This window comes from Dendrobates tinctorius, unplaced genomic scaffold, assembly GCF_039654945.1.
Source record: "Dendrobates tinctorius isolate UK_male_01 unplaced genomic scaffold, ASM3965494v1 ptg000140l, whole genome shotgun sequence".
NCBI lineage: Eukaryota > Metazoa > Chordata > Amphibia > Anura > Dendrobatidae > Dendrobates > Dendrobates tinctorius.
Genome location: NW_027361808.1, coordinates 7,455,957 through 7,480,952, shown reverse-complemented (window position 1 = coordinate 7,480,952; position 24,996 = coordinate 7,455,957). Strand labels below are relative to the sequence as shown.

General features: G+C 44.2%; 1 protein-coding gene across 1 annotated transcript in view; it reads left to right on the top strand.

The window, feature by feature from the left end:
* The window catches only part of LOC141049012 (proteasome subunit beta type-1-B-like), a 54,849-nt gene that overhangs the window by 7,472 nt on the left and 22,381 nt on the right, over positions 1-24,996 (top strand). The window contains exons 3-4 of the mRNA XM_073545105.1: positions 20,571-20,652; positions 22,960-23,089. Coding sequence (XP_073401206.1) covers positions 20,571-20,652; positions 22,960-23,089 — 212 coding nt within the window. The remainder of the gene's footprint in view (positions 1-20,570; positions 20,653-22,959; positions 23,090-24,996) is intronic.

Sequence of the window (24,996 nt, the reverse complement as noted above, 5' to 3'; positions counted from 1 at the left end):
AGCAGCTATTTTACCATGAAGGCCTGCTGCACAAAGTCTCCTCTTAACAGTTGTTGTAGAGATGTGTCTGCTGCTAGAACTCTGTGTGGCATTGACCTGGTCTCTAATCTGAGCTGCAGTTAACTTGCGATTTCTGAGGCTGGTGACTCGGATGAACTTATCCTCCGCAGCAGAGGTGACTCTTGGTCTTCCTTTCCTAGGGCGGTCCTCATGTGAGCCAGTTTCTTTGTAGCGCTTGATGTTTTTTGCCACTGCACTTGGGGACACTTTCAAAGTTTTCCCAATTTTTCGGACTGACTGACCTTCATTTCTTAAAGTAATGATGGCCACTCGTTTTTCTTAGAATTTGTATTATGGCAAGAAAAAAGCAGCTAACAGCCTATTCAGTAGGATTATCAACTCTTCTGCACAACACAACTGATGATCCCAACCCCATTTATAAGGCAAGAAATCCCACTTATTAAACCTGACAGGGCACACTTGTAAAGTGAAAACCATTTCCGGTGACTACCTCTTGAAGCTCATCAAGAGAAGGCCAAGAGTGTGTGCAAAGCAGAAATTAAAGCAAAAGGTGGCTACTTTGAAGAACCTAGAATATAAGACATACAGTATTTTCAGTTGTTTCACACTTTTTTGTTAATTATATAATTCCACATGTGTTAATTCGTAGTTTTGATGCCTTCAGAGTGAATCTACAATTTTCAGAGTCATGAAAATAAAGAAAACGCTTCGATTGAGAAGGTGTGTCCAAACTTTTGGTCTGTACCGTGTGTACAGTGCCTACAAGTAGTATTCAACCCCCTGCAGATTTAGCAGGTTTGATAAGATGCAAATAAGTTAGAGCCTTCAAACTTCACACAAGAGCAGGATTTATTAACAGATGCATAAATCTTACAAACCAAAAAGTTATGTTGCTCAGTTAAATTTTAATAAATTTTAAACATAAAAGTGTGGGTCAATTATTATTCAACCCCTAGGTTTAATATTTTGTGGAATAACCCTTGTTTGCAATTACAGCTAATAATCGTCTTTTATAAGACCTGATCAGGCCGGCACAGGTCTCTGGAGTTATCTTGGCCCACTCCTCCATGCAGATCTTCTCCAAGTTATCTAGGTTCTTTGGGTGTCTCATGTGGACTTTAATCTTGAGCTCCTTCCACAAGTTTTCAATTGGGTTAAGGTCAGGAGACTGACTAGGCCACTCCAACACCTTGATTTTTTGCCTCTTGAACCAGGCCTTGGTTTTCTTGGCTGTGTGCTTTGGGTCGTTGTCTTGTTGGAAGATGAAATGACGACCCATCTTAAGATCCTTGATGGAGGAGCGGAGGTTCTTGGCCAAAATCTCCAGGTAGGCCGTGCTATCCATCTTCCCATGGATGCGGACCAGATGGCCAGGCCCCTTGGCTGAGAAACAGCCCCACAGCATGATGCTGCCACCACCATGCTTGACTGTAGGGATGGTATTCTTGGGGTCGTATGCAGTGCCATCCAGTCTCCAAACTTCACGTGTGTGGTTGGCACCAAAGATCTCGATCTTGGTCTCATCAGACCAGAGAACCTTGAACCAGTCTGTCTCAGAGTCCTCCAAGTGATCATGAGCAAACTGTAGACGAGCCTTGACATGACGCTTTGAAAGTAAAGGTACCTTACGGGCTTGTCTGGAACTGAGACCATTGCGGTGGAGTACGTTACTTATGGTGTTGACTGAAACCAATGTCCCCACTGCCATGAGATCTTCCCGGAGCTCCTTCCTTGTTGTCCTTGGGTTAGCCTTGACTCTTCGGACAAGCCTGGCCTCGGCACGGGAGGAAACTTTCAAAGGCTGTCCAGGCCGTGGAAGGCTAACAGTAGTTTCATAAGCCTTCCACTTCCGGATGATGCTCCCAACAGTGGAGACAGGTAGGCCCAACTCCTTGGAAAGGGTTTTGTACCCCTTGCCAGCCTTGTGACCCTCCACGATCTTGTCTCTGATGGCCTTGGAATGCTCCTTTGTCTTTCCCATGTTGACCATGTATGAGTGCTGTTCACAAGTTTGGGGAGGGTCTTAAATAGTCAGAAAAGGCTGGAAAAAGAGATAATTAATCCAAACATGTGAAGCTCATTGTTCTTTGTGCCTGAAATACTTCTTAATACTTTAGGGGAACCAAACAGAATTTTGGTGGTTTGAGGGGTTGAATAATAAATGACCCTCTGAATAAACTTTTCACAATTTAAAAAAAAATTAAACAAAGAAATAACATTCTTTTTTGCTGCAGTGCATTTCACACTTCCAGGCTGATCTACAGTTCAAATGTCACAATGCCAAGTTAATTCCGAATGTGTAAACCTGCTAAATCTGCAGGGGGTTGAATACTACTTGTAGGCACTGTATGTGTGTGTGTGTGTGTGTGTGTGTGTGTGTGTGTGTGTGTGTGTGTGTGTGTGTATGTATGTGTATATATGTATGTGTATATATATATATATATATATATATATATATATATATATATATTATATATATATACGCACACTATGACTTATATCGGCTAAGATAAAGCCAGGATCAAACCTTGGGGGGGGGGGGTTGCAGAATTTCATACTGCACACCTCAGCTGCTGCAGAACCTCAGACTGCACACCCCTACACTTGAAAATAAAGCCTGCACCTTAAGAAGATGTGGTGGTGAATGCAGTCTATTTATTCCAACTATCAATTGATGTTGATGTGTTACTGAAGACCAACAATGCCTGTCCTGGGCGAGGTGTACCTGACTGGTGCTAAAAAAAAAAGAAGTGTTAGTCTCTGTGCTATCCGGCTTTCATTCTTTTTGGTACAGATATGATAATGGATAGACAGATATGAATAAATGGATATATAGAGCAGATTTCTAATCTTCTTTTGCTATTGAAAACATTAGCTATGAGCTCAAAAACCTTTCAGGTGATGCTGTTTTTTAAAAAGCTGATCTGCTTTTGCAACTGAAAAACGTATACTCAACGCAGGAAAAACGCTGTGTGTGAATGCTTCCTTAGATCAGGAATAGAACAGTCATTTATAGGACATTTCATAACTTTCCCAAATTCCTATGAAAAAATATTCAGCACATTCTGCATTGAACTACTGTTCCCAATTTATTATATATTTTAGGAGTCGGAGTTGGTCCATTTTATATCGACTCCAACTCTGACTCCACCAAAATGAGCACCGACTCCACAACTTCGACTCCACAGCCCTGATTGTAAGGTCCAACAGTCATACAAATGGGACCAAGATCGTGACACACTGCACGTTCTGATCGGTGGCTCTCCTAACCAGAGTGTCACAACTGCATAGAAATACATTGTTCCCTGGCCAGTCACTGCAATGCGGTCCGATCTATACAGCCCTATGACTGCTCAATTAATGAAAGGGGTCGTTAGGCCTGTTTCACACTTCAGTTTTTTGTTTGTTAAAATCCGCCAAAAAGGCGGAAAGCGGATCCGTTCCTAACTGATGTGAACGGATGCCACCGGATCCGTTTTTTTTACGGATCCGCCGAATGAAGAATTTTAAAGGAACCGCTGCCCGGGAAAAGGAGAGAGAGAATTTTTTGCCTGGCCGCCAGAAATGATTTCAGGGTTAAATTTCCTCCTGACTTCATTCCTCCGGGCATACGCTGTATAAAAATGCGGATCCTGCAGTAAAAAAAACGTTACATGGTCCGTCCAGGCATCTTGGCCGGCGCAAAAAAATTGACGGATCCGCAAAAAAACGGATCCAACGGATGGCCATCCGTCAAGATCCGCCGGTAATGCAAGTCAATGGGGAAAAAAACGGATCTGCCCAAAAAAATGGCAGATCCGTTTTTTTGCAAAAACGGCAGATTTTGACTGATGGTCAAAAACGGAAGTGTGAAACAGGCCTTACCAGTCTGAGACGTAAAGACAAACTGGCTGCTGTCCTGATCTACTTGTCTCGTATTAGTAACTTCCCTTTTCTTTGAAAATAAGCTCTGGAGGCAGATTTTCCAGCCAATAGTTCTCCAAGTGGTACTTCGGTGAGCGAAAATGATTCTAATGTCCATGCCTTCATAAATTATAAAGATAGCATGAATAGTGCTGTTTACAACCCTCAGTACTTTCAGTTCACTGTGCTGCATGGGATGCTCCTCAGAGCTTCCCCTACCTTCTGGGAAGTTGCATCACAGATCAGGGGTCATTGCCTGCTGCTTGTAACAGCTAGGGTCCTGATAACATCTACTTCCCTGCAGTCTGAGATCAGGGGGCATCTACTGTAAGCAAAAATGAAGTGCACTGATAGTCCTATATAAGAACATATGTATATTGTGTAATTCAGCTTCCTATGACTTACGTGCCCATATAGGCTGCTTAGCAGGGTTGTTCCTACGGACAGATTTCTTTTAAAGACAGTGTTCTAGGTGAAGAACAATTCCATCGTCTTGTGGCCATTTTTTCACAATTCCGGGGGCTTTTGCTGATCGTGGTGAAGACCTTTCGTGATCAGACCAGATTGTTTTGGTCTGCTGTGGTGACATCATTGTAGACCGTAAAGCATTTAACTCGTATCAAGATAACACAGAAAATGTGGAGAATGGCAGACCAACCCAAATTGAAATAGATGCAGAGTCAGCAAATCCAGATCTTATAGATTCCCATAAATCTGTACGTAAGGGTATGTGCACACGCTGCGGATTCTGCTGCGGATTAGCAGCGGTTTTGGCTCTGCGGGTCCGTAGCAGATTTTGCTGCGTTGTACAGTACCTTTATTTCCTATGGGGAAAAAAAACGCTGTGCACATGCTGCGGATTTTTCCGCGGGTTACAATCCGCAGCATGTCAATTATTTGTGCGGTTTCCGCTGCGGTTTCACACCTTATTATGAGGTGTGAAACCGCAGGCTAATCCGCAGATAAACTGCAGGATTTTTGTCCTGCGGATTTTTCAACAAAATCCGCACCACCAAAAAAAACTCTGTGTGCACTTACCCTAAGGATGGGACCATGACAATAGAAGTGATTGGGCTTTATTTAGTCAGTAACATGAGTACAGATTGTGTTGCAGGTTATTCAACATCTGTCCCATTATTCTGAATGAGACTTGCATAATGGCAGAAACTTCAATAATATCTGCCTCATGTGAATCACCCTAATATTAAATATGTTGAGAAAATTATGTTTAACTTCTTACAGACATGGCTATTATCCGTTTTTGCTTTTCATCTTTTCCTGTCTATATAACTCTTCTTTTGCCGGAAGGGTTGTACTTTTGAATGACATTGTCCATTTTTACCATTTGATTTACTGGAGCTGCGTTCTCACAAAGTGCCATATATATACTGCGCTGCTATTTCCGGTCAATGTGCTCCATCATGCAGTGATCGAGTTAAGATGGCTGCTGTCTCTGACATCAGGCCCTCCCTGCAAGTCGTTCCTGGGGTCTGTAGCAAGGCGCTCTAGGACTCGGGCAACCCCTACAGCAATCGATTCCATATGGATGGCACCCCCCAAAAAATGACCAGCCTGTTATTCCAGATTTCATGGGCAGTTCAGGAATCCATTTCATGTTACAGGCTTCACTTAAATTGACATTTCCTGAAAAAGAATTTGAAAGTAATAAATCTTATGGTGGCCTAGACAAACTTGTATGCCCATTCATTTTCACCCAAAATTCCAAGTCCTCATACGCCCCCATAAATGCAGCAGAAATTGACATCTTGGGGCATTGTGTCGCATATGGGCATAGTCATGAAACAAGAGCTTCAGCAATATTGGAGTACTGCTATTCGCTACAGCAGGGGTCCCCAACCACAGGTCCGCGGCCCAGGACCGGGCCGTTGCAGTTCTGTTGCCGGTCCGCGGAGCCACGGCCCAGAATGCTGGACACAAGGGGAGCCGGCGGCTGTAGCACTATAGTGACAGCTGCAACCGCTGGCTTCCAGAAGACATCGATATTCACCGTCAGTTCTTGCACACCTGTCGAGCGCGGCAGCTTCATCCAGTGCTGAGTGGTCACGTAGTACCGCTCATTAAGATCATGAATATGGACGCGACTCCACTCCCATAGGCGTGGCGTCCATATTCATGACCTTAATGAGCGGTACTACGTGACGCTCCGCACAGGAAGAAGCTAGCATGCCAGGATTAAGATGCAGGGAAGTTCAGCGACGGCGTGAGGGTAAGTATGATGGGGGATGGGGGGGAGCCCAGCCATGCATGCAAGGGGGGGAGCCCAGCCATGCATGCAAGGGGGGGGAGCCCAGCCATGCATGCAAGGGGGGGGAGCCCAGCCATGCATGCAAGGGGGGGAGCCCAGCCATGCATGCAAGGGGGGGGAGCCCAGCCATGCATGCAAAGGGGGGGGGAGCCCAGCCATGCATGCAAAGGGGGGGGAGCCCAGCCATGCATGCAAAGGGGGGGGAGCCCAGCCATGCATGCAAAGGGGGGCAGCCCAGCCATGCATGCAAAGGGGGGGGAGCCCAGCCATGCATGCAAAGGGGGGGGAGCCCAGCCATGCATGCAAAGGGGGGGAGCCCAGCCATGCATGCAAATGGGGGGGGAGCCCAGCCATGCATGCAAATGGGGGGGGAGCCCAGCCATGCATGCAAATGGTGGGGGAGCCCAGCCATGCATGCAAATGGGGGGGAGCCCAGCCATGCATGCAAATGGGGGGGGAGCCCAGCCATGCATGCAAATGGGGGGGGAGCCCAGCCATGCATGCAAATGGGGGGGGAGCCCAGCCATGCATGCAAATGGGGGGGGAGCCCAGCCATGCATGCAAATGGGGGGGAGCCCAGCCATGCATGCAGGGGGGGGGGAGCCCAGCCATGCATGCAAGGGGGGGGAGCCCAGCCATGCATGCAAGGGGGGGGGAGCCCAGCCATGCATGCAAGGGGGGGGGAGCCCAGCCATGCATGCAAGGGGGGGGGGAGCCCAGCCATGCATGCATGGGTGTCGCTGTGTCCCATCACCCCTAGATGGGACCGTTTTGCAGGAAAACAAGTCCAGTGCTCCCACTCACGCAAAACCTATGGTGAATTGAGTCACATTCACATTATAAATGTTATAATTAAATAAGTATGCACTACTAAACTACAACCTCATCTGTAGCTCCGCCTCTGCCACACCTTCATCCTCACCCTGCTGGGACATGGAAGATTGGTCTTGCTTGAAGCCAGTCCCTGGTGCAAAGAAGGTTGGGGACCACTGCTCTACAGTACACCGTTATTCCGTATGGCCATGACAAGGACATAATTTGAAGCTATCCAAAAATGTTTTCAATATAATAATCTCCAGTGTATTCCCTGAGACAATCCTAAAGGGATTAAAGGAAAAAACAATTAAAACTTGCATGGCTCCAAAACTCCAACATTTACATGTTTTTAACTGTGGGGTTTTGTCTTGGGTTTTATACATCCTGACACAGTGACTACCTTTAATTTTTTTTTTAGTATGGTCTTTTGTTGCAATTTGTATACACTTGTTATATGATGATTCTATGACTGTGTGTATGTATACACTTAATGACCAAAATTGTCAAATGTTTGCCATTTTTTAAAGTTAACATGCAATCAATACAAAGTGTTTATAACAATATTGCCACAAGTAGTCTAAAGTAGATTAGAACACCGCTACATAGAAAAAAGGTTACCATAACACAAAATATCTTATCACTTCTATAAGAACAGCGGAATGGGCGAATCAAAATATCACGTCCTAATATGTTAATTTCATGCTATCCCTATGTGTTCTTTCTTTAGTAGCATGTAAGGAATCCTTTTGGTATTGATAACAGCTTTGCATCTCCTTGGCATTGATTCAACAAGACGTCTCAGGTTCTCTGTGGTTATAACATGGTACCAGGAACTGATAACAGCTGCATTCAATGCTTGCTTGTTGCTCAGTCGCTTAGACCTGTTTCATACCTCCGTCGTCGTCGGTCAGTTGAAATCCGCCAAAGGTTCCAAACAACTGATCCGTCTCCTTTTCGTGACGTACGAATGACAGCGGACCACGTTGCAGTACGGATCCGTGGAAGATGTAAAGCGGCGTGATTTAAAGGGACTGCGGGCTGGAAGTTCGCCGCGATCTTGCGGCATTGCCCATCGCTGCGATATCTCATGGCTGGCCGCAATCATCGCGGCAGCAATCTTCGTGGCCGCGATCTTGCGGCGATCGCGACAGCAATCTTCATGGCCGCGATCTCGCGGCAATCATCGCGGTAACCTTCATGGCCGCGATCTCCCGGCAATCTTGAGGGTGTGATTGGAATCGAGGGAGCTCAGGTGAGATCGGGAGAGAGCGAATTTTAGCGGCTCCCGTGACGGCATTTCTGGGTTAAAACTGCTCCCGGCTTTCACCTTTCGGGCATGTGCAGTTAAAAATAGCAGACCATCAACAAAAAAAAAACGTTGCAGTGTCCGCCTGGTCCGCCCCGGAGCCGCTAAAATTCTCACGGATCCATCAATAAACGGACCCAACGGACGACCATCAGCCAAAATCCGCCACTAATGCAAATCAATGGGGGAAAAAAACGGATCCGCCCAAAAATTTGCGGATCTGTTTTTTTCTAAAAGTGGCGGATTTTGACTAACGTCAAAAAACTGAAGTGTGAAAGAGGCCTTACTAGAAACCAATCACTTTAATCTTGACCACAGATTTTCGATAGAGTTCAGATCAGGACTATTTCCAGGCTATGAAAGCACAGAAATTTGTTTGCTTTCAAACTATTTTAGACATTGCCTTGCAGTGTGACATGGTGCTCCATCCTGTTGAAAAATAATTGCGATCTGTTCCTTGCCAAGGTCACGGCTTGATGGGATGAGCATTGCTTCAAGGACATAATGAATATATTTCAAAGCATTTACAGTTCCCTCAAGGACCTGTATTCTCCCAATTCCATGTCAGAATATACAAGCCCATATCATAACACTCTCAAAATGTTTCATTGTAGCAGTCATACACTCTGGAAGACAGTCTTCCTTTGGCCTTCTCCAAACATAACGCATTCCGTCACTACCAAAAATTGATATTGTCGTTTTATCGCTCCAGATTACTTCCAATCTTCAGTTGTCCAGCTAAGCTATTCCTTAGCCCAGGAAATTCTGTTATTTCTCTGTTTAATATTTAGGAATGGCTTTTATCTTTGTGTTCGTCCTTTCAGACTGGCATCAAGTAATCAGCGACGTACTGTTCTATCCGACACCGAAACTCCTCCATCGTGCAAGAACTGGTTGAGTTCCTTGGCTAATGCTTTTCTGTTTTGCAAGGCATACCTAACGATTCTTCTGTCTGTTTTTGGAGTTGTTGCCTTTCTCTCCTCCCCCCTCCCCCATGACGGCACCACGGAGAGGGGATCCACCTATCAGGGACAGAAAACCTACAGATAAAAAGGTGGTACCTCTCTTCCGCATCAGTTGGTTTCTTGTCTCTGATGAGGAACCTGCAGTTGACATCGGATGCATATCTGAGGATTGTTGTGGGATGTCAGGCCCGGCCAGACCGATCCTGGCAGCGGGGGTTCCCTGCCTCGGTTGGTGCGGTAGCCTGAGGCGCCACCACTGGGGTCAGCGGACCTTGAAAGTGTGTGGGGAGTGGCACTGAAGAGGATCACCGCATGCTGCCTCCCCCGGGAATCATCTCCAGAAGCCGCGCCGACGGCAAGGCTTTGGAGCTTCTGGGAGTAAGTGCACACGCGGGAAGGCGCGCCCTATGATGCGAGTGGGCGCCGCGTTGCATGACTGGGAAACCGGTCTGGGCGCATGCACAGCGGGCCCGATGACGTTGAGGCCGCAATGCATGACTGGGTAATCCAGTCTCATCAGGCATGCGGCACTTCCTCAATCCTTCCTCCTTGGGGAAATTGGAAGATATGGATCAGGTGGCTAGGGGAGGCTCCAGGGGTATTTTATGCAGGGTAAGCGCTAAGGCAATGCAGTGCAGGTCCGGTCACCACAGCAGCAGCAGCAAAAAAAAAGAAAAGAATCAGATGGAAAGGTAACCTTCCCATCACCAGAAACGTAGTAACAGCGGAAATAGGCATTTGGGATCCCAGCGCAGCAAGGGCTCCAGTGTGGCGTCAATTGTAAGAGAGAACCCATGTATAAGAGTGGTTCCTCCTCCAACCCCGGTACTCTTCCTTCAGGAATGGTAAGTGATCTTTGTGAAAGTTCACATTTTAATTAGGGCCCCTATTTTTTTCTTTTTAGGGAAGGAAAACTGCGGGCAACACTAAGCATAGGAGCTGCACACTCTGTAAGGAAGAGTTACCCACTATGTTGGAAAAGACTCTGCAACTCCTGCATAGAGCAGTCAATTTGTGAAGAGACCCCAGGATTTGCCTCAGACCTTAGCTCTTTAATTAAATCACAAGTAGAAAACACCTTTAGGTCCCATCAGGATGCAGGGAAAAAATGGCACAAAACCAGACACAGGTCCCTTGAACCCGGGTCCAGTAGTAAAGAGAGTGAGGGAAGTGACTCTGATGCATCCAGTTCATCATCACCCATCATCATTCTCCGGGGGTACAGGTGGACATAGTTGTTTTCCTTTAGAGGAAACAGACTCATTAAGGCAGTCAGAGCCACCATGGGATTAGTAGACCCTCGTCCCCAAAAAATTGGAACAAGACATCATGACTTAAGTTGCAGTGATCGCATTAAAATTCCAACACCATCTGACCTTAGAGAAGATGGTGTTGGCATCCCGGGCTGTGTCCTCTCCCGTCCGGCCTCCCAATCTCTGTGATTGGCTGTTCAATTCTGAACACCAATTGCAGCCTTTCTCAATGTTTCAGCCAATCAGATTGGCTTAAACAGTGCGGTCCCAGGCTAGGAATAAGTACCGATGTACTCGATCGTAGGCATCGGCGAAAACCCTACGGATTGGCGCGATTGACAATCACATTGATTGCGCCAATCACAGTGCACAGCAACGGTGTTACCGCGCTGTGCCCTGCCGGTACCTGCCTTGAGGGGTGCTGTAATAGCACCGATCCTAGGCTGGTGCCTAAGACAGGCCTAGAAGGGCCTGCAGGAGCTGATTAGCACAATGGATGTCATCGTCAATCACAGGGCACAGCTACAGGTGTGACTGCGCTGTGCCCTGCTGGTGACCTGCCCTAGGATCCGAGCTGCGAGCTCCGATCCTAGGCTGTTGCCAGTGTCACCAGGGAGAAGCTCTGGTGGGATCGATGTGATAAGCAATCCCACCAATGACAGGTCACAGCAGCGGTATGACCGCTCTGTGACCTGTCTGTCACCTGTCTCTGACCTGTGTGACCACACTGCAAGGGTCCTCACACTAGCTGAGGATTCCTGCAGAGTGGTCACACTACCAGAGCTTTCCTGTGCTGGGCCTTGTTCCTGCTGAAGAAATAAAGAGACTACGACTGTAAGTGTTGATCCCTGCCCCAACAGTAGATTAGTTCCAAAAGGGGGGCACATCTAGATAAGTTCCTTGGGGGTCTAGTTTCCAAAATGATGTCACTTGTGGTTTTTGTTTTTCCTCTGTTTAGGCACATCAGGGGCTCTGCAAACAGAACAGACGCCCGCAGACCATTCCATCAGTCTACATTCCTAAACTTCACTACTTCCCTTCCGAGCTCCGACGTGTGCCCAAACATTAGTTTTCATGGGGTACCAGCGTACTCGGGACAAATTGGACAACAACTTTTGGGGTCCAATATCTCCTGTTACCCTTAGGAAAATAAAAAATTGGGGACTAAACAATTATTTTTGTGGCAAAAAAAATAGGATTTTTTATTTTCATGCCTGGGCATTATAATCTTCTTTGAAGCACTTGGGGGTTCAAAGTGCTCACCGCACATCTAGATAAGTTCCTTAGGGGGTCTAGTTTCCAAAATGGGCACATCAGGGGCTCGTCAAACGCAACATGGTGTCCGATCTCAATTCCAGCCAATTTTAGTTTGAAAAAGTCAAACTGCACTCCTCTTTCGAGCCCTGCCGTGCACCCAAACAGTGGTCCCCCCACATATGGGGTATCGGCGTACTCAGGATAAATTGCACAGTAACTTTTGGGGTTAATTTTCTCCTTTTACCCTTAGGAAAATAAAAAAAATTGTTGCTAAAAGATCATTTTTGTGACTAAAAAGTTAAATGTTTATTTTTTCCTTCCACATTCCATTCATTCATTCATTCATTCATTCATTCATTCATGTGAAGCACCTGAAGGGTTAATAAACTTCTTGAATGAATGTGGTTTTGATCAGCTTGAGGGGTGCAGTTTTTAGAATGGTGTCACTTTTGGGTATTTTCTGCCATATAGACCCCTCAAAGTGATTTCAAATGTGAGGTGTTCCCTAACAAAAATGGTTTTGTAAACTTTGTTGGAAAACATGAGAAATTGCTGGTCAAATTTTAACCCTTATAACTCCTAACAAAAAAAAATTGTTTCCAAAATTGTGCTGCTGTAAAGTACACGTGGGAAATGTTATTTATTAACTATTTTGTGACATATTTCTGTTTTAAGCGCATAAAAATTCAAAGTTTGAAAATTGAGAAATTTCCCTAATTTTTGCCAAATTTTCGTTTTTTACTCAAACGCAAGTTATATTGAAGAAATTTTACCACTAACGTGAATTACAATATGTCATGAAAAAACAATCTCAGCGTTGCCAAGATCCATTGAAGTGTTCCAGAGTTATTACCTCATAAATGGACAGTGGTCAGAATTGTAAAAATTGGCCTGGCTGTTAACGTGCAAACCACCCTTGGTGGTAAAGGGGTTAAAGGGAATGGAAAAAGCCAGAAAAGAAGGGCCTTCTTACCCCCCAAAAGGAAGTATCCATTTGATGACCCAGCGTGTTCTTTCTGGGAGAAGGCGCCAAAACTAGTTGTTGCTATTGCCAAAGCCTCCAAAAAATTTGCCATTCCTTTTGAGGATATGGGGGTGTTAAAAGATCCCATGATCAAAAAAGCAGATGCGTTCCTGAAGGCTTCATTGGAGGCTGAGGGAGAAAACCTCTAGAAACACTATACTGGATTCTGTACCTGTGCTGAAGAGGGCTGCTGCTTTTCTGGCGGACGGATCAACAGACTCGGTCAGGCTGGCCGCTAGATCGGCATCCTTCTCCAACGCAGCCCGGTAATCCCGCTGGCTTAAGTGTTGGCCTGGAGATCTCCAGACAAAATCAAAGTTATGTTCCATCCCCTGGGAGGGAGAGTTCTTGTTTGGCCCCACACTGGATGATATTTTGGATATAGCAGGGGATAAAAAGAAACTCTTCCCTATCCTCTCCAATCCATTTTACAAACGGTCCTTTCGGAGTAGGAAATGTATCCAGAGGAAGCCCCCAAGAACCCAGGATTAGTGGGTTGATGGAAGGAGTTAAAGCAAGGGATTCCTGTTCAACAGGGGCCCTAATGACAATAAAGAGCCATCCCAATGAGGATTTTCCTGGATGGGAGGAAGGTCATCTCTTTTTCTCCTGGCCTGGGCAAAAATATCCAACAGCTCTTGGATACTGGACCTGATAATTTAAGGCCTAAGACTTTTTCCACTTCCCTCCCCGTCCATAGTTTATAGTGACACCTCGGAGATCCTCAATTAAGGAACAGCTAGCCTTAAGGTACTGTCACACTTAGCGATGCACCTGCGATCCCGACCAGCGATATGACGCGGTCAGGATCGCTGGTGCATCGCTAAGTGGTCGCTAGTGAGCTGCCACACAGGCAGATCTCACCAGCGACATAGCAGGGGTCGGGGGTCGCTACTTGCCTATCAGACGAGGCGATCCTGACGTCCTCCCGCCCCCGTCCACGCGTCGCTCGTCGGCGCCTCAGGAAGCCCAGCAGGAAGCTGACGACGAGAAACTGTCCAGGACGATCTCGCGCGGTCAGTGATAACCAGCGGGGGAGCGGTCGGAGGTAGGTATCAGACATAACGATATCGCTAGCAATATCGCTATAATGTCACAAAAACCAGTGACGTTATAGCGATATTGCTAGCGACATCGCTTAGTGTGACAGGCCCTTTAGAGCAGGAGATTCTGTGTCTGGTAGAGAAGGCAGTTCTTCAGGAGTTCCCTTGCCAAGAAAGAGGCAATGGATTCTACTCCCCCCCCCCCCCCTTTTCCTGAGGAGAAAACCGTATGGAACGATTATAAACTTAAGGAAACTGAACAAGTGTCTGAAGGTTCAATCCTTCAAGAGAGAAACAGACATCTGTGAAAATGCTGTTTCCACGCTGTTTCATGACACCTAGCAGACCCCATCCACGTCCCCATCCACAAGGACTATCAGAAGTTCCTCAGAGTGGCGGTCTCAATACAGGGGGTGATAAAGCACTATCAGTTCACAGCCCTTCCGTTTGGTCTAGCCATAGCTCCATGCGTATTCACCAAGATAGTTGCGGAGGTGATGGCAAATTTAAGGGAACAAAATATTCTGATCGTCCCGTATCTAGTCAACTTCCTGGTAATAGGCAATTCTCCCCGACATTGCGAAGACCAGTTAAAGAAAGTCATGAGTTCCTTAACCAACTTAGGCTGGCTTTTTAATCTAACAAAATCCAGAATTGTGCTGCGCCAGGTACAAGAATACCTGGGCATCATACTAGATTCAAGCAAACAGGAGTGTCGCCTTCCGATAGAGAAATTTCAAAAGACGATAGGGCTAGTATCTCGAGCAAGAGATTTTCCCTCCACAACCTTGTGGAAGGCAATGTCCCTTCTAGAGTCCATGACATCCTGCATCTCGGCCGTACAATAGTTTCAGGTACACACCAGAGACTTAGTGAGAAATATTGTCTGCAGAAAACTCTTTAGAAAGAAATTTAGAAGGGCGTTTAACCATATAATCTGAAATGGCACGCTCGCTAGAATCGTGGATAAGGGCAGACAATTTATCCCGGGGTGTTCCGTGGGTAATCCCTGTTTCTCAGGTCTTGACAACGGACGCAAGACCCAGTGGATAGGGGACTCACTGTGGGTACTTCCGGAGATGCCGTACCTTCTTTCCCAGGGGCCGGTACTTCATCCTCAGGTAACAAACATGCCCATGACAGCCTGGAACTCCGTGGGATTTAAACTTGAAGCCTCCCTTCGAACCCCTGTCAGATGCCTCACTGAAAGTCCTGTCCCTTAAGACATCACTCCTAGCTCTCACATCAGCTCGTAGGATCAGTGACATTCAGGCTTTATCAGCCTGCCGTCCTTTTATACAAATTTTAGAGTAAAGGGTTATTCTTAGAACAGACCCGGCCTACCTTCCAAAGGTGGTGTCACGATTTCACACATCTCAGGAGATCACAATCCCACAAATAGGGATGAGAAAGTCTTATACTAGATGTCAGAAGGTGCTTAATCCAGTATTTAGTGGCCAAACGATAGTATAGGAAGGATAGGTCTCTGTGCTTTCAGGGTCCTCAGAAGGGGCAAAAAGCTTCCAAGGGCACGCTGGCAAGATGGATAAGGGACACCATCACATTGTCGTAGTCCTCGCATGAGGCAGCAGTCCCAGGGAATATAAAAGCTCATTCAACAAAAGCGGTGGCAACCTCCTGGACAGAAAAGGCCGGCACCTCAATAGAACAGATAAGTAGAGCCGCTACGTGGTCTTCCCCCTCTACATTCTTTAACCACTATCCACTGGATATAGCCTCTTCTTCAGACCTTACCTTTGGGAGAACGGTTCTAGAAGTGGTGGTCCCTCCCAAATGACAATCTCTGTAATTGTCTCCATGGTGCTGTCATGGGGGAAGGAGAGAAACGTAGTTACTCACCGATAATGGGATTTCTCAGACTCCATGACGGCACCCGTACATTCCCTCCCTTCACGTGTGGATGTGCACACTCAGTTTATTATTATTTCTTAGAGGTAGTCACGCTGTGATTCTGTTAAGCTTCATAGTAATGTTAAAATATATATTAATCTGGAGTTGCCCTCGTGCTCTGTAAACAACTGATGCGGGAGAGAGGTGCCGCCTTCTTATCTGTAGGTTTCCTGTCCCTGATGGGCGGATCCCCTCCATCGTGCCATCATGGGGTCTGAGCAATCCTGTTATCAGTGAGTAACTACGTTTTTCCTTCCTCTTCCACTCTTAGTTTTGATACTGCAACTATCAGCAAAACGTGAACGCAGCTTTTGCAGTCCAGAAGCAGTGACTCCACTACCCATCTTCTCTGAAACTGTATCCCTCCTTCCTTAAAACAATAGCCGTAGCTGTTTATTTGGAGACCAATCAGACCTCTTTGTGGCTGGCATGATTAAAATCTAAAGAAAACAATCATTCAGGAGTTTGTGAGCTCAAAATAGACATTTATAATTATTCAGTTAAAAAATTAAATTTAAGCATTAATAAAATACAATAAATGAAATTAAAGCCTGTAGTACCTATACTGAAAGGATCAAGTGACGACTGTAGCTTTAAAACACTATTTTTAATTTAATGCGGACATAATGAAAAGTTAACATATAACAAATAATTTATGAATTTTACTCACCGAGAACGAAGTCCAGTATTTCTTGTCAAAATTATAAAAACTAGCGACAGTATATCAAAAACCAATATAATTACGTAATCAACAAGTAAGATTGCCGAAAGTTCCAGAAACCTCGAAGATTATTAAAAACTTCCAAATGTATCCACAATTTTGGTCGCTAGCGTATATTAGTGATGTCTTGATAGGTACCGATCCAAATATAATACATCAGTGATGGGTCGTAGATGGTATATAAGTGGGATCGTCTGGATGGAAATGTGGTGCCATCTTGTAATTTCCCAGTCTTTTATATTTTTTATTAACCCTTTCGCACCAGCGCCTGTTTTTGCCTTCGTGACCGGGCCAATTTTATCAATTCTGACCAGTGTCACTTTGAGGTCGTAACTCTAGAACACTTCAACGGATCCTGCTGATTCTGACATTGTTTTCTCACGACATATTGTACTTCATGATAGTGGTAACATTTCTTTCTTATAACTTGCGTTTATTTGTGGAAAACAAACGGACATTTGGCGAAAATGTCGAAAATTTTGCAATTTTCCAACTTTGAATTTTTATGCCCTTAAATCAGCGAGATATGGCACACAAAAAACTTAAGTAACATTTCCCCACATGTTTACTTTACATCAGCACAATTTTGGAACCAACATTTTTTTTTGTTAGGAAGTTATAAGGGTTAAAAGTTGACCAGCGATTTCTCATTTTTACAACAAAATTTACAAAACAATTTTTATTAGGGACCACCTCACATTTGAAGTGAGTTTGGGGGGCCTATATGACAGAAAATACCCAAAAGTGACACCATTCTAAAAACTGCACCCCTCAAGGTACTCAAAACCACATTCAAGAAGTTTATTAACCCTTCAGGTGCTTCACATGAATGAATGGAATGTGGAGGGAAAAAAGAAACATTTCCTTTTCTTTGACAAAAATTTTCCTTTAGACCTTTTTTTTTTTTTTTTTACTTACACAAGGGTAACAGGAGAAAATGGACTATACATTTTGCTTTGCAATTTCTCCTGAGCATGCCGATACCCCATATGTGAGAGAATACTACTGTTTGGGCGCACGGCAGGGCTTGAAAGGGAAGGAGCGCCATTTGACTTTTGGAATGCAAAATTGGCTGGAATCGATAGTGGACGCCGTGTTGCGTTTGGAGAGCCCCTGACATGCCTAAACAGTGGAAACCCCCAACAAGTGACCCCATTTTGGAAACTAGACCCCTTAGGAAACTTATCTAGATGTGTATTGAGCACATTGAACCCACAGGTGCATCACAGAAGTTTATAACATAGAGCCGTGGAAATAAAAAAAAGCAACATTTTTCACAAATCGTTTTAGCTTCATATTTTGCATTTTCATAAGGGTAACAGGAGAAATTGCTCCATACAATTTGTTGAGCAATTTCTCCAGAGCACGCCGATACCCTATATGTGGGACAATACTACTGTTTGGGCGCACGGCAGGGCTTGAAAGGGAAGAAGCACCATTTGACTTATGGAATGCAAAATTGTCTGGAATCGACAGCGGAAGTCATGTTGCGTTTGGAGAGCCCCTGATGTGCCTAATCAGAGATTTACACCGAAACCCTGGTGTAAGCGCTCAGCGCACAGCGCTTGATAAATGTGCGCCAAGCCTTACTGCGATCTTTGGGAGGCCGAATAAAAAAACCAATAGCCTGTGTAGAAGTAGTTTTTTTTATTTTTTATGCCGTTCCTTGTGCGGTATTAGTGATTAGGTGACTTTATTCTTCAAGTCGGTGCGATTACAGCGATACTGGATTTATACCGGGTTTTTATGTTTGGCAGCTGTCACACACTAAAAAAATGATTTTTATTGCGAAAACTAGTTTTTGCCTCACCACATTTTGAGAGCTATAATTTTTCCATATTTTGGCCCACAGAGTCATGTGATGGCTTGTTTTTTGCAGAATGAGCTGACGTTTTTATTGGTACCATTTTCGGGCACATGAAAATTTTTGATCGCTTTGTATTCTGATTTTTGGGAGACAGAATGATCAAACGCCAGGAATTCTGGAAATTTTTATTTTTTTTTAATGACGTTCTGTGGGTAGTAAAATTAATAAGGCAGCTTTATTCTTCAGGTCAGTACGATTGCAGTGATACCACATTTATATATTTTTTTTTACGTTTTGCTGTTTTTGCACAATAAAAACTTTTATAGAAAAAATAATTGTTTTTGCATCGCTTTATTCTGAATGCTATAACTTTTTTATTTTTCCGCTATTGGAGCTGGATGGCGGTTTGTTTATTGCGGGACAAGATGACGTTTTCATTGCTACCATTTTTATTTTGATTTGACTTTTTGATCGCGTCGTATTCTACTTTTTGTGTGGCGACATGATGAAAAAGCAAAGGTTTTTCCTCTTTTTTTTTTTTCTTATTTCTTTTTATGAATTGCACTGAAGGCGTGAACAAGTGTGACCATTTTATAGGTTGGCTCCTTCCGGAGTGTGTACTTTTTGTTTTAAAAAAATAATTATATATATATATATATATATATATATATATATATATATATATATATATAATATATAATATATAATATATGTATGTATATATATTTTTTTTTATTTATTTATTGGTTTAATATTTTTCTTTTATTTTTTATTTATTTTTTTTATAAACTATTTTACTTAGTCCCTGTATGAGACTTCAATTTTTATTTGTCTGATCACTGGTCTCTTACAATGCAATACACATGTATTGCATTGCAAGAGACCTGTCAGTGATGCAGAGGGAGATCGCTTGTTAGACACAGTTGCAGGCTGAGCCTAACAAGCCACCGTAGCTGACAGAGCCAGACGACATCACGTGACCTCTGGCTGCCAGGCAACGCTGATCTGACTGCGGGGGGCGTCTGATAGGTAAAAATAGCAGGGGTCTCCTCATGCTATCTTCTAAATGATGCGATTGTGTCATCTAGAAGATAGAAAAGGGTTAACACCATTAGGACCTGTTCTAATCAGGTCCCGATGATGTCACCTGTCAGAGCAACGGCTCTGCACAGGAATCGCAGCGCTTGCAGGCTCCTGGGGGTCCTGAGCGCTGCGAGACCACCCACCGTAGACAAACGTCGGCGCTGCACAAAGCCCAGCTAGCGCCGACGTTTAAGTACTGTGGACGGTCAGGAAGCGGTTAAATTGTGATTTATTTATTTTTTGGGAATACAAATAAAATCTGACACTTGCTTTATAAATACGGTTCTTTTTTACATTGATTTTTCTATGATTTGTTGTATGTATTTAACATTCCAATTGATCCATGCATGTAAACAATCTGACATATCTATTTGCAGGTTTTAGTATCTGATGTTACTGTGGACATATTTACTAAATATTTCTGACTTTGTAGATGTGTGGCGAGTAGATGTTTTTATTGGTACCATTTGGGGCTAGATCTTATTTTGATCACTTACTGCATTTTTTTTTCTTATTTTTACATTTTGTCATCTTTAGGTGGCTAGAACCCTAAGGTGACTTGAAGCTCCTCTGACCTTCAGAAGCGTACTGTTACAATAGGTGACCATAAGCCAGGGTTTCCCAACTCCAGTCCTCAAGGCACACCAACAGATCATGTTTTCAGGATTTCCTTTGTATTGCACAGGTGAAGCAATTATCACCTGAGCAATACTAAGGAAATCCTGAAAACATGATCTGTTGGTGTGCCTTGAGGACTGGAGTTGGGAAACCCTGCCATAAGCAACTCATCTGCACCCCGTGATCTCATCACAGGTTGGCCAATGATCGCTTAGAATGGTGTGCCCCCACGTCTTAAGCTGTATATTCCATAGTCCTAGATTAATGTGGCGAATTTATCAGGGTAACCGTTATCTGCACAAAGAAAAGGGACTAGTACAGCAGAGGCTAAAGACTTTTAGACTTTGCTTTAACTGTTACTTGAAAGAACAGCAGAGGAAAGAAATTGCGGCATTTATTCTAGGTGTCAACATGGCCCATGTCTCTCACCAGATCATTGCACGCAGCCATCCCACGTTGGTAATAAATTAGGTCATGTATTACATTTTTGGGAAGTTACGAAGTACGTTCACCTTCCTAGATCGCTCAGTGATGGCAATACCTTTGTGATTTACTACTTTTTTTTTTCTTCCACAGGACAGACAAAACAGTCATCGGTTGCAGCGGATTTCATGGGGACTGCCTCACTCTGACTAAAATAATTGAAGCTAGGTTAAAGGTAAATTATTAACCTGTTTCACTTTTTAAAAATTGGGGCACGTTTCTAGCTGTTAGGCCGAAATACATACCGGTACATGAAGGTAGGTCTTCCAAGTCTTGCAAGCTTGTAACATCTTTTTGTAGCCAGACAAGTCTTTCAATTCTTGTTTGAGAGATTTTCATCCATTCTTCCTTGGAAAATTCTTCCAATTCTGTGAGATTCCTGGGTTGTCTTGCATACGTTATTTTAACGTCTAGCCACAGATTTTCAATGATTATCAGATAATAGGACTGTGAGGGCCATTGTAAAACCTTCAGCTTGCGCCTTTTGAGGTAGTCTATTTTGGCTTTTGACGTGTGTTTAGGATCATTATCCATTCGTAGAAGCCATCCACTTTTAAACTTCAGCTTTTTTTTTTATAAATGTTTGCATCAAAAATGTGTTTAAATTTAATTGAATCCATTCTTCCTCCTACCCATGAAATGTTCTCTGTGCCATTGGCTGCAACACAACCCCAAAGCATGATTGATCCATCCCTATGCTTAATGGTTTTCCTGAAATTCTGTGCCATTTTTTTTCCACACATACCTTTCAGATCGTTGTGGTTATTCGTTCTATTTTAACTTCATCGGTCCATAGTTTCCAAAATACATCAGGCTTGTTTAGATGTTATTTTGCATACTTCTGATGCTGAATCTTATGGTGAGGACGCAGGAGAGTCTCCAAACAGTAGAACAATGTAGCATAACTCCGGAGTCTGCTAAATCTTTCTGAAGGGCTGTTGCAGTCAAGCGTGAGTTCTAAATTGCCTCTCTAGTAATCCTACTAGCAGTTCTCGCTGAAATTTTTTTTGGTCTTCTAGACCTTATCTTCACCTTAACTCTTCCTGTTAACTTCCATTTCTTAATTATATTTCAAACTGAGGAAAGGGCAACTTGAAAATTCTTTGCTATCTTATAGCCTTCTGCTTTGTGGGCCTCCACCATTTTCTGAGTGCTAGGCAGCTGCTTAGAAGAACCCATAGCTGCTGTTTTTTGGCACAAGGTTAGTCGAGGCTGGGTTTTTATAAAGCTGGGAAATTTGCATCACCTGGCCAAAACAACGATAGTGAACAAGCCACAATCCTAACAGACTAATTACAGTAAGGTCTGAAACTTTGGTCAATGTTATCTGAGCACACAAATCACAAATCTCCTAAGTGTGCTCAAACTTTTGTGTCGGCTCACTTTCCTTTTCGGCAATTTTTAAAATGTATGTATGTGTATATGTATATATAGATAGATATATATATATATATATATATATATATATATATATATATATATAGATAGATAGATAGATAGATTTTTTTTTTTTCGTTTTCAAAATGCAAAAGAGGAAAGTTGTTGCTGCTTACAAAATCTAATTTACAGGCAATCTAAGAATCTAACAATGACAGACTGGTACAGAGGAGAGGGCCCTCCCCTTGCTGGCTTACAGTCTACAGGATAATGAGGAAGTAGACAGTCGGTAGATTAGGGTATTGCAGCAGCAAAAGTTTTAATGAAACCGAATTGTAAACATGTTAGCACAAAATATTAAACTCCATCCTTTTCTCATTAGCAACGGAAGGTTTAGACTCTAATTGTATAGAGGTATAAACTCTAATACTGGCAAAGATAATTGTGAATGAAGAGTAAAGCCCCCGTCTCACATAGCGAGATCGCTGAAGCATCACTGATTTTGTGACGCAACAGCGAAATCGTCAGCGATCTCGCTACATGTGACACGCAGCAGGGACCAGGCCCCCGCTGCGATGTCGCTGATGGTACTCAAATGTCCTGGGCCATTTTTTCATCGTTGGTGTCCCGCTGGCCAGCGCGCATCGCTGTGTTTGACCCTGGCGAGCGACCTCGTTGGCGACGCAGAACTCAGGGACGCAGGTGGGAATCGTCAGAAAAGCTGCTGTGTGACAAGGTACCAACAACCGCTGAGGTCGTTATACGGATCGCTGGTTCGTTGCTGCGTCGCTGAAGAGATCTGCCTGTTTGTCAGGTTACTAGCGACCATTTAGCGACGCACCAGCGATCCTTACCAGATCCTATCGTTGTCGGGATCGCTGGTGCGTCGCTAAGTGAAACGGGATGCTTAGGAGGTGACTTTTAATATCAGCTATTGTGAAGGTTGCTCCGATGTTATCTACAGGACATAGGAGTTGCCTCTCATTATAGTCTTTGTGATTACTTTGTCTTATTGGTACACAACAGGAAGTTTCTCGGTCTCAAACTTGACAATCATTAACGTGTATACATTGTAATCTTCACTATTTTTTGTCTCCCTTTTAAGATGTATAAACACTCAAACAACAAGACCATGACCAGCGGAGCTATCGCAGCAATGCTTTCTACAATCCTCTACTCCAGGCGCTTCTTTCCCTACTATGTGTACAATATTATTGGAGGCCTTGATGAAGATGGTATTTTAAAAAAAATTTTTTTTTAACTCTTTCCTCTCTTGTCTGTTTAATGATGGACCTAATTCTGATTTGTCATAGACCTTTTGTACATAACACACGTTTACTAGGCTATCTAGACCAGAATAATTGATCTATCCTTGGCATAGACATCAATAAGTGATCCAGGGGAGGGTTCAACGTCCGTAACACCATCAGTCAACTGTATTCTGTGCCAACAGCAGTTTGATATAAGCAGGGTACTGGGTGGAACACGGCAGCTCCGTACATTGCTTAATGGCTGCTGCCCAATAAGAGATCAAATGGAGTACTCTGCAGCAACCACTGAGCAATATACAGGGTCTGCCCAGTATGCTTTTATCTAGCATCTGCTGGTGCTGAGTAGCGCTGATCCATAGGGGTTGCCTGGTGTCGGACTTCCACCAACCATCCATTTAGTGTTGGTGCAGTGTTGATTTTCAGCTTTTCTAGGCAAAATTTAGAATATATGAAAGGTGTACCTGAAATATTATAAATTGGAACATTATTTAGAAGAAACCGTGAGAATGTTATCACAACATTGTTAACTTTTCACAACGTTTAACAACTCGCCGTAAAATCCATTTCTCCGAGCCACTCATTGGGGGACACAGGACCATGGGTGTATGCTGCTGTCGCTGGGAGGCTGACACGAAGTGAATAGAAAAAAAGATTGGCTCCTCCTCTGCATTATACACCCTGTAGAGATCCACCATATGAGTGGACGGGGATTTACTCGCTTGGCCGGTCTTTGAGGCATACGCTGGGACACTCAGGGTTAAACAGTTCATTCAGTTTATTAAACCTCAGCATAAACTGCTCTTCATGAACTAAATTAGCATGTAGCCACTGGTACAACTCCCATTAAACATTCAGCGTTACCACATAAACAGTTTCTTACTGACCACAGTCAGTATCACTCATGGTTATCGCTCACGAGTTATCAGGGAAGCGACTGCACTGGGATCACCGTTCTGGACAATGCTTTGCTCACTAGGTCGTCTACAGTTCCAGGCCCACAGCTGGGCAGTAGCTCCCCTATGCAGAGCCATCACAGACTGTACCAGGTCCGGGCCTTTCCATGTGCTCTCCAGGAAGTTCAGTCCTAGACACTTCCAACACACAGGCATTGCAGGACCTTGCACTCTGACCACTCAGGGTCAAAACACACAACCCATGTGATCAGACCTCAGTCACATTATATATCCCAAACCACCCTCATATGTGGGTGGTGTATGTGTTGCTAGCGGATCCCACCCAGCTCTCTGACTAGCACTATAAGCCCCCCTTATAAGTAAATAACTCGTGGGCTACTAGTCCCAGCATGACAACGTTATTTTTTGGGCTTATAGCGCACAGAAGCTCTGCTACACGTACTGGGCATTTACAATCATGCCGGTCACTGTTTCACCACCACAATCAAGGAAATGCCCACATGCATATTCTGAGTCACATATGCAGCGCCCCCTAGCTTTAACAGAGGTTACTGCACCACAACCTACACACACTGGCTCCAGATGAACCAGTTCATGCTTGGTGTCTGTAGGAGGCACACAGGTCTGCTCTTCAGACAGCAATTTATTTTATTTTTTTTACCTTTTTTACCTTTTTTACTCAAGGACAATAGGGGAGACGGATCCCTTTAGGGTTCCGATCTCCCCCAACCAACAACAGGCGGGAACGTGGAGTGTCACCTCCACATACCCCCTCCTGCACCGTTATAGCCATGCCTGAGCTGGATTCTAGGGATAACGGGTCCCGTAAGGGCTCCGCTCTTCCCGAACCATCAAAAGACGGGAACATGGAGTGCGGCCTCCACATTACCCCCTTCTGCAGCCAGGCCCACTAGAGCCGGACAACAGCCCTGTCACATCCTGGGGGAGTGAACTCCT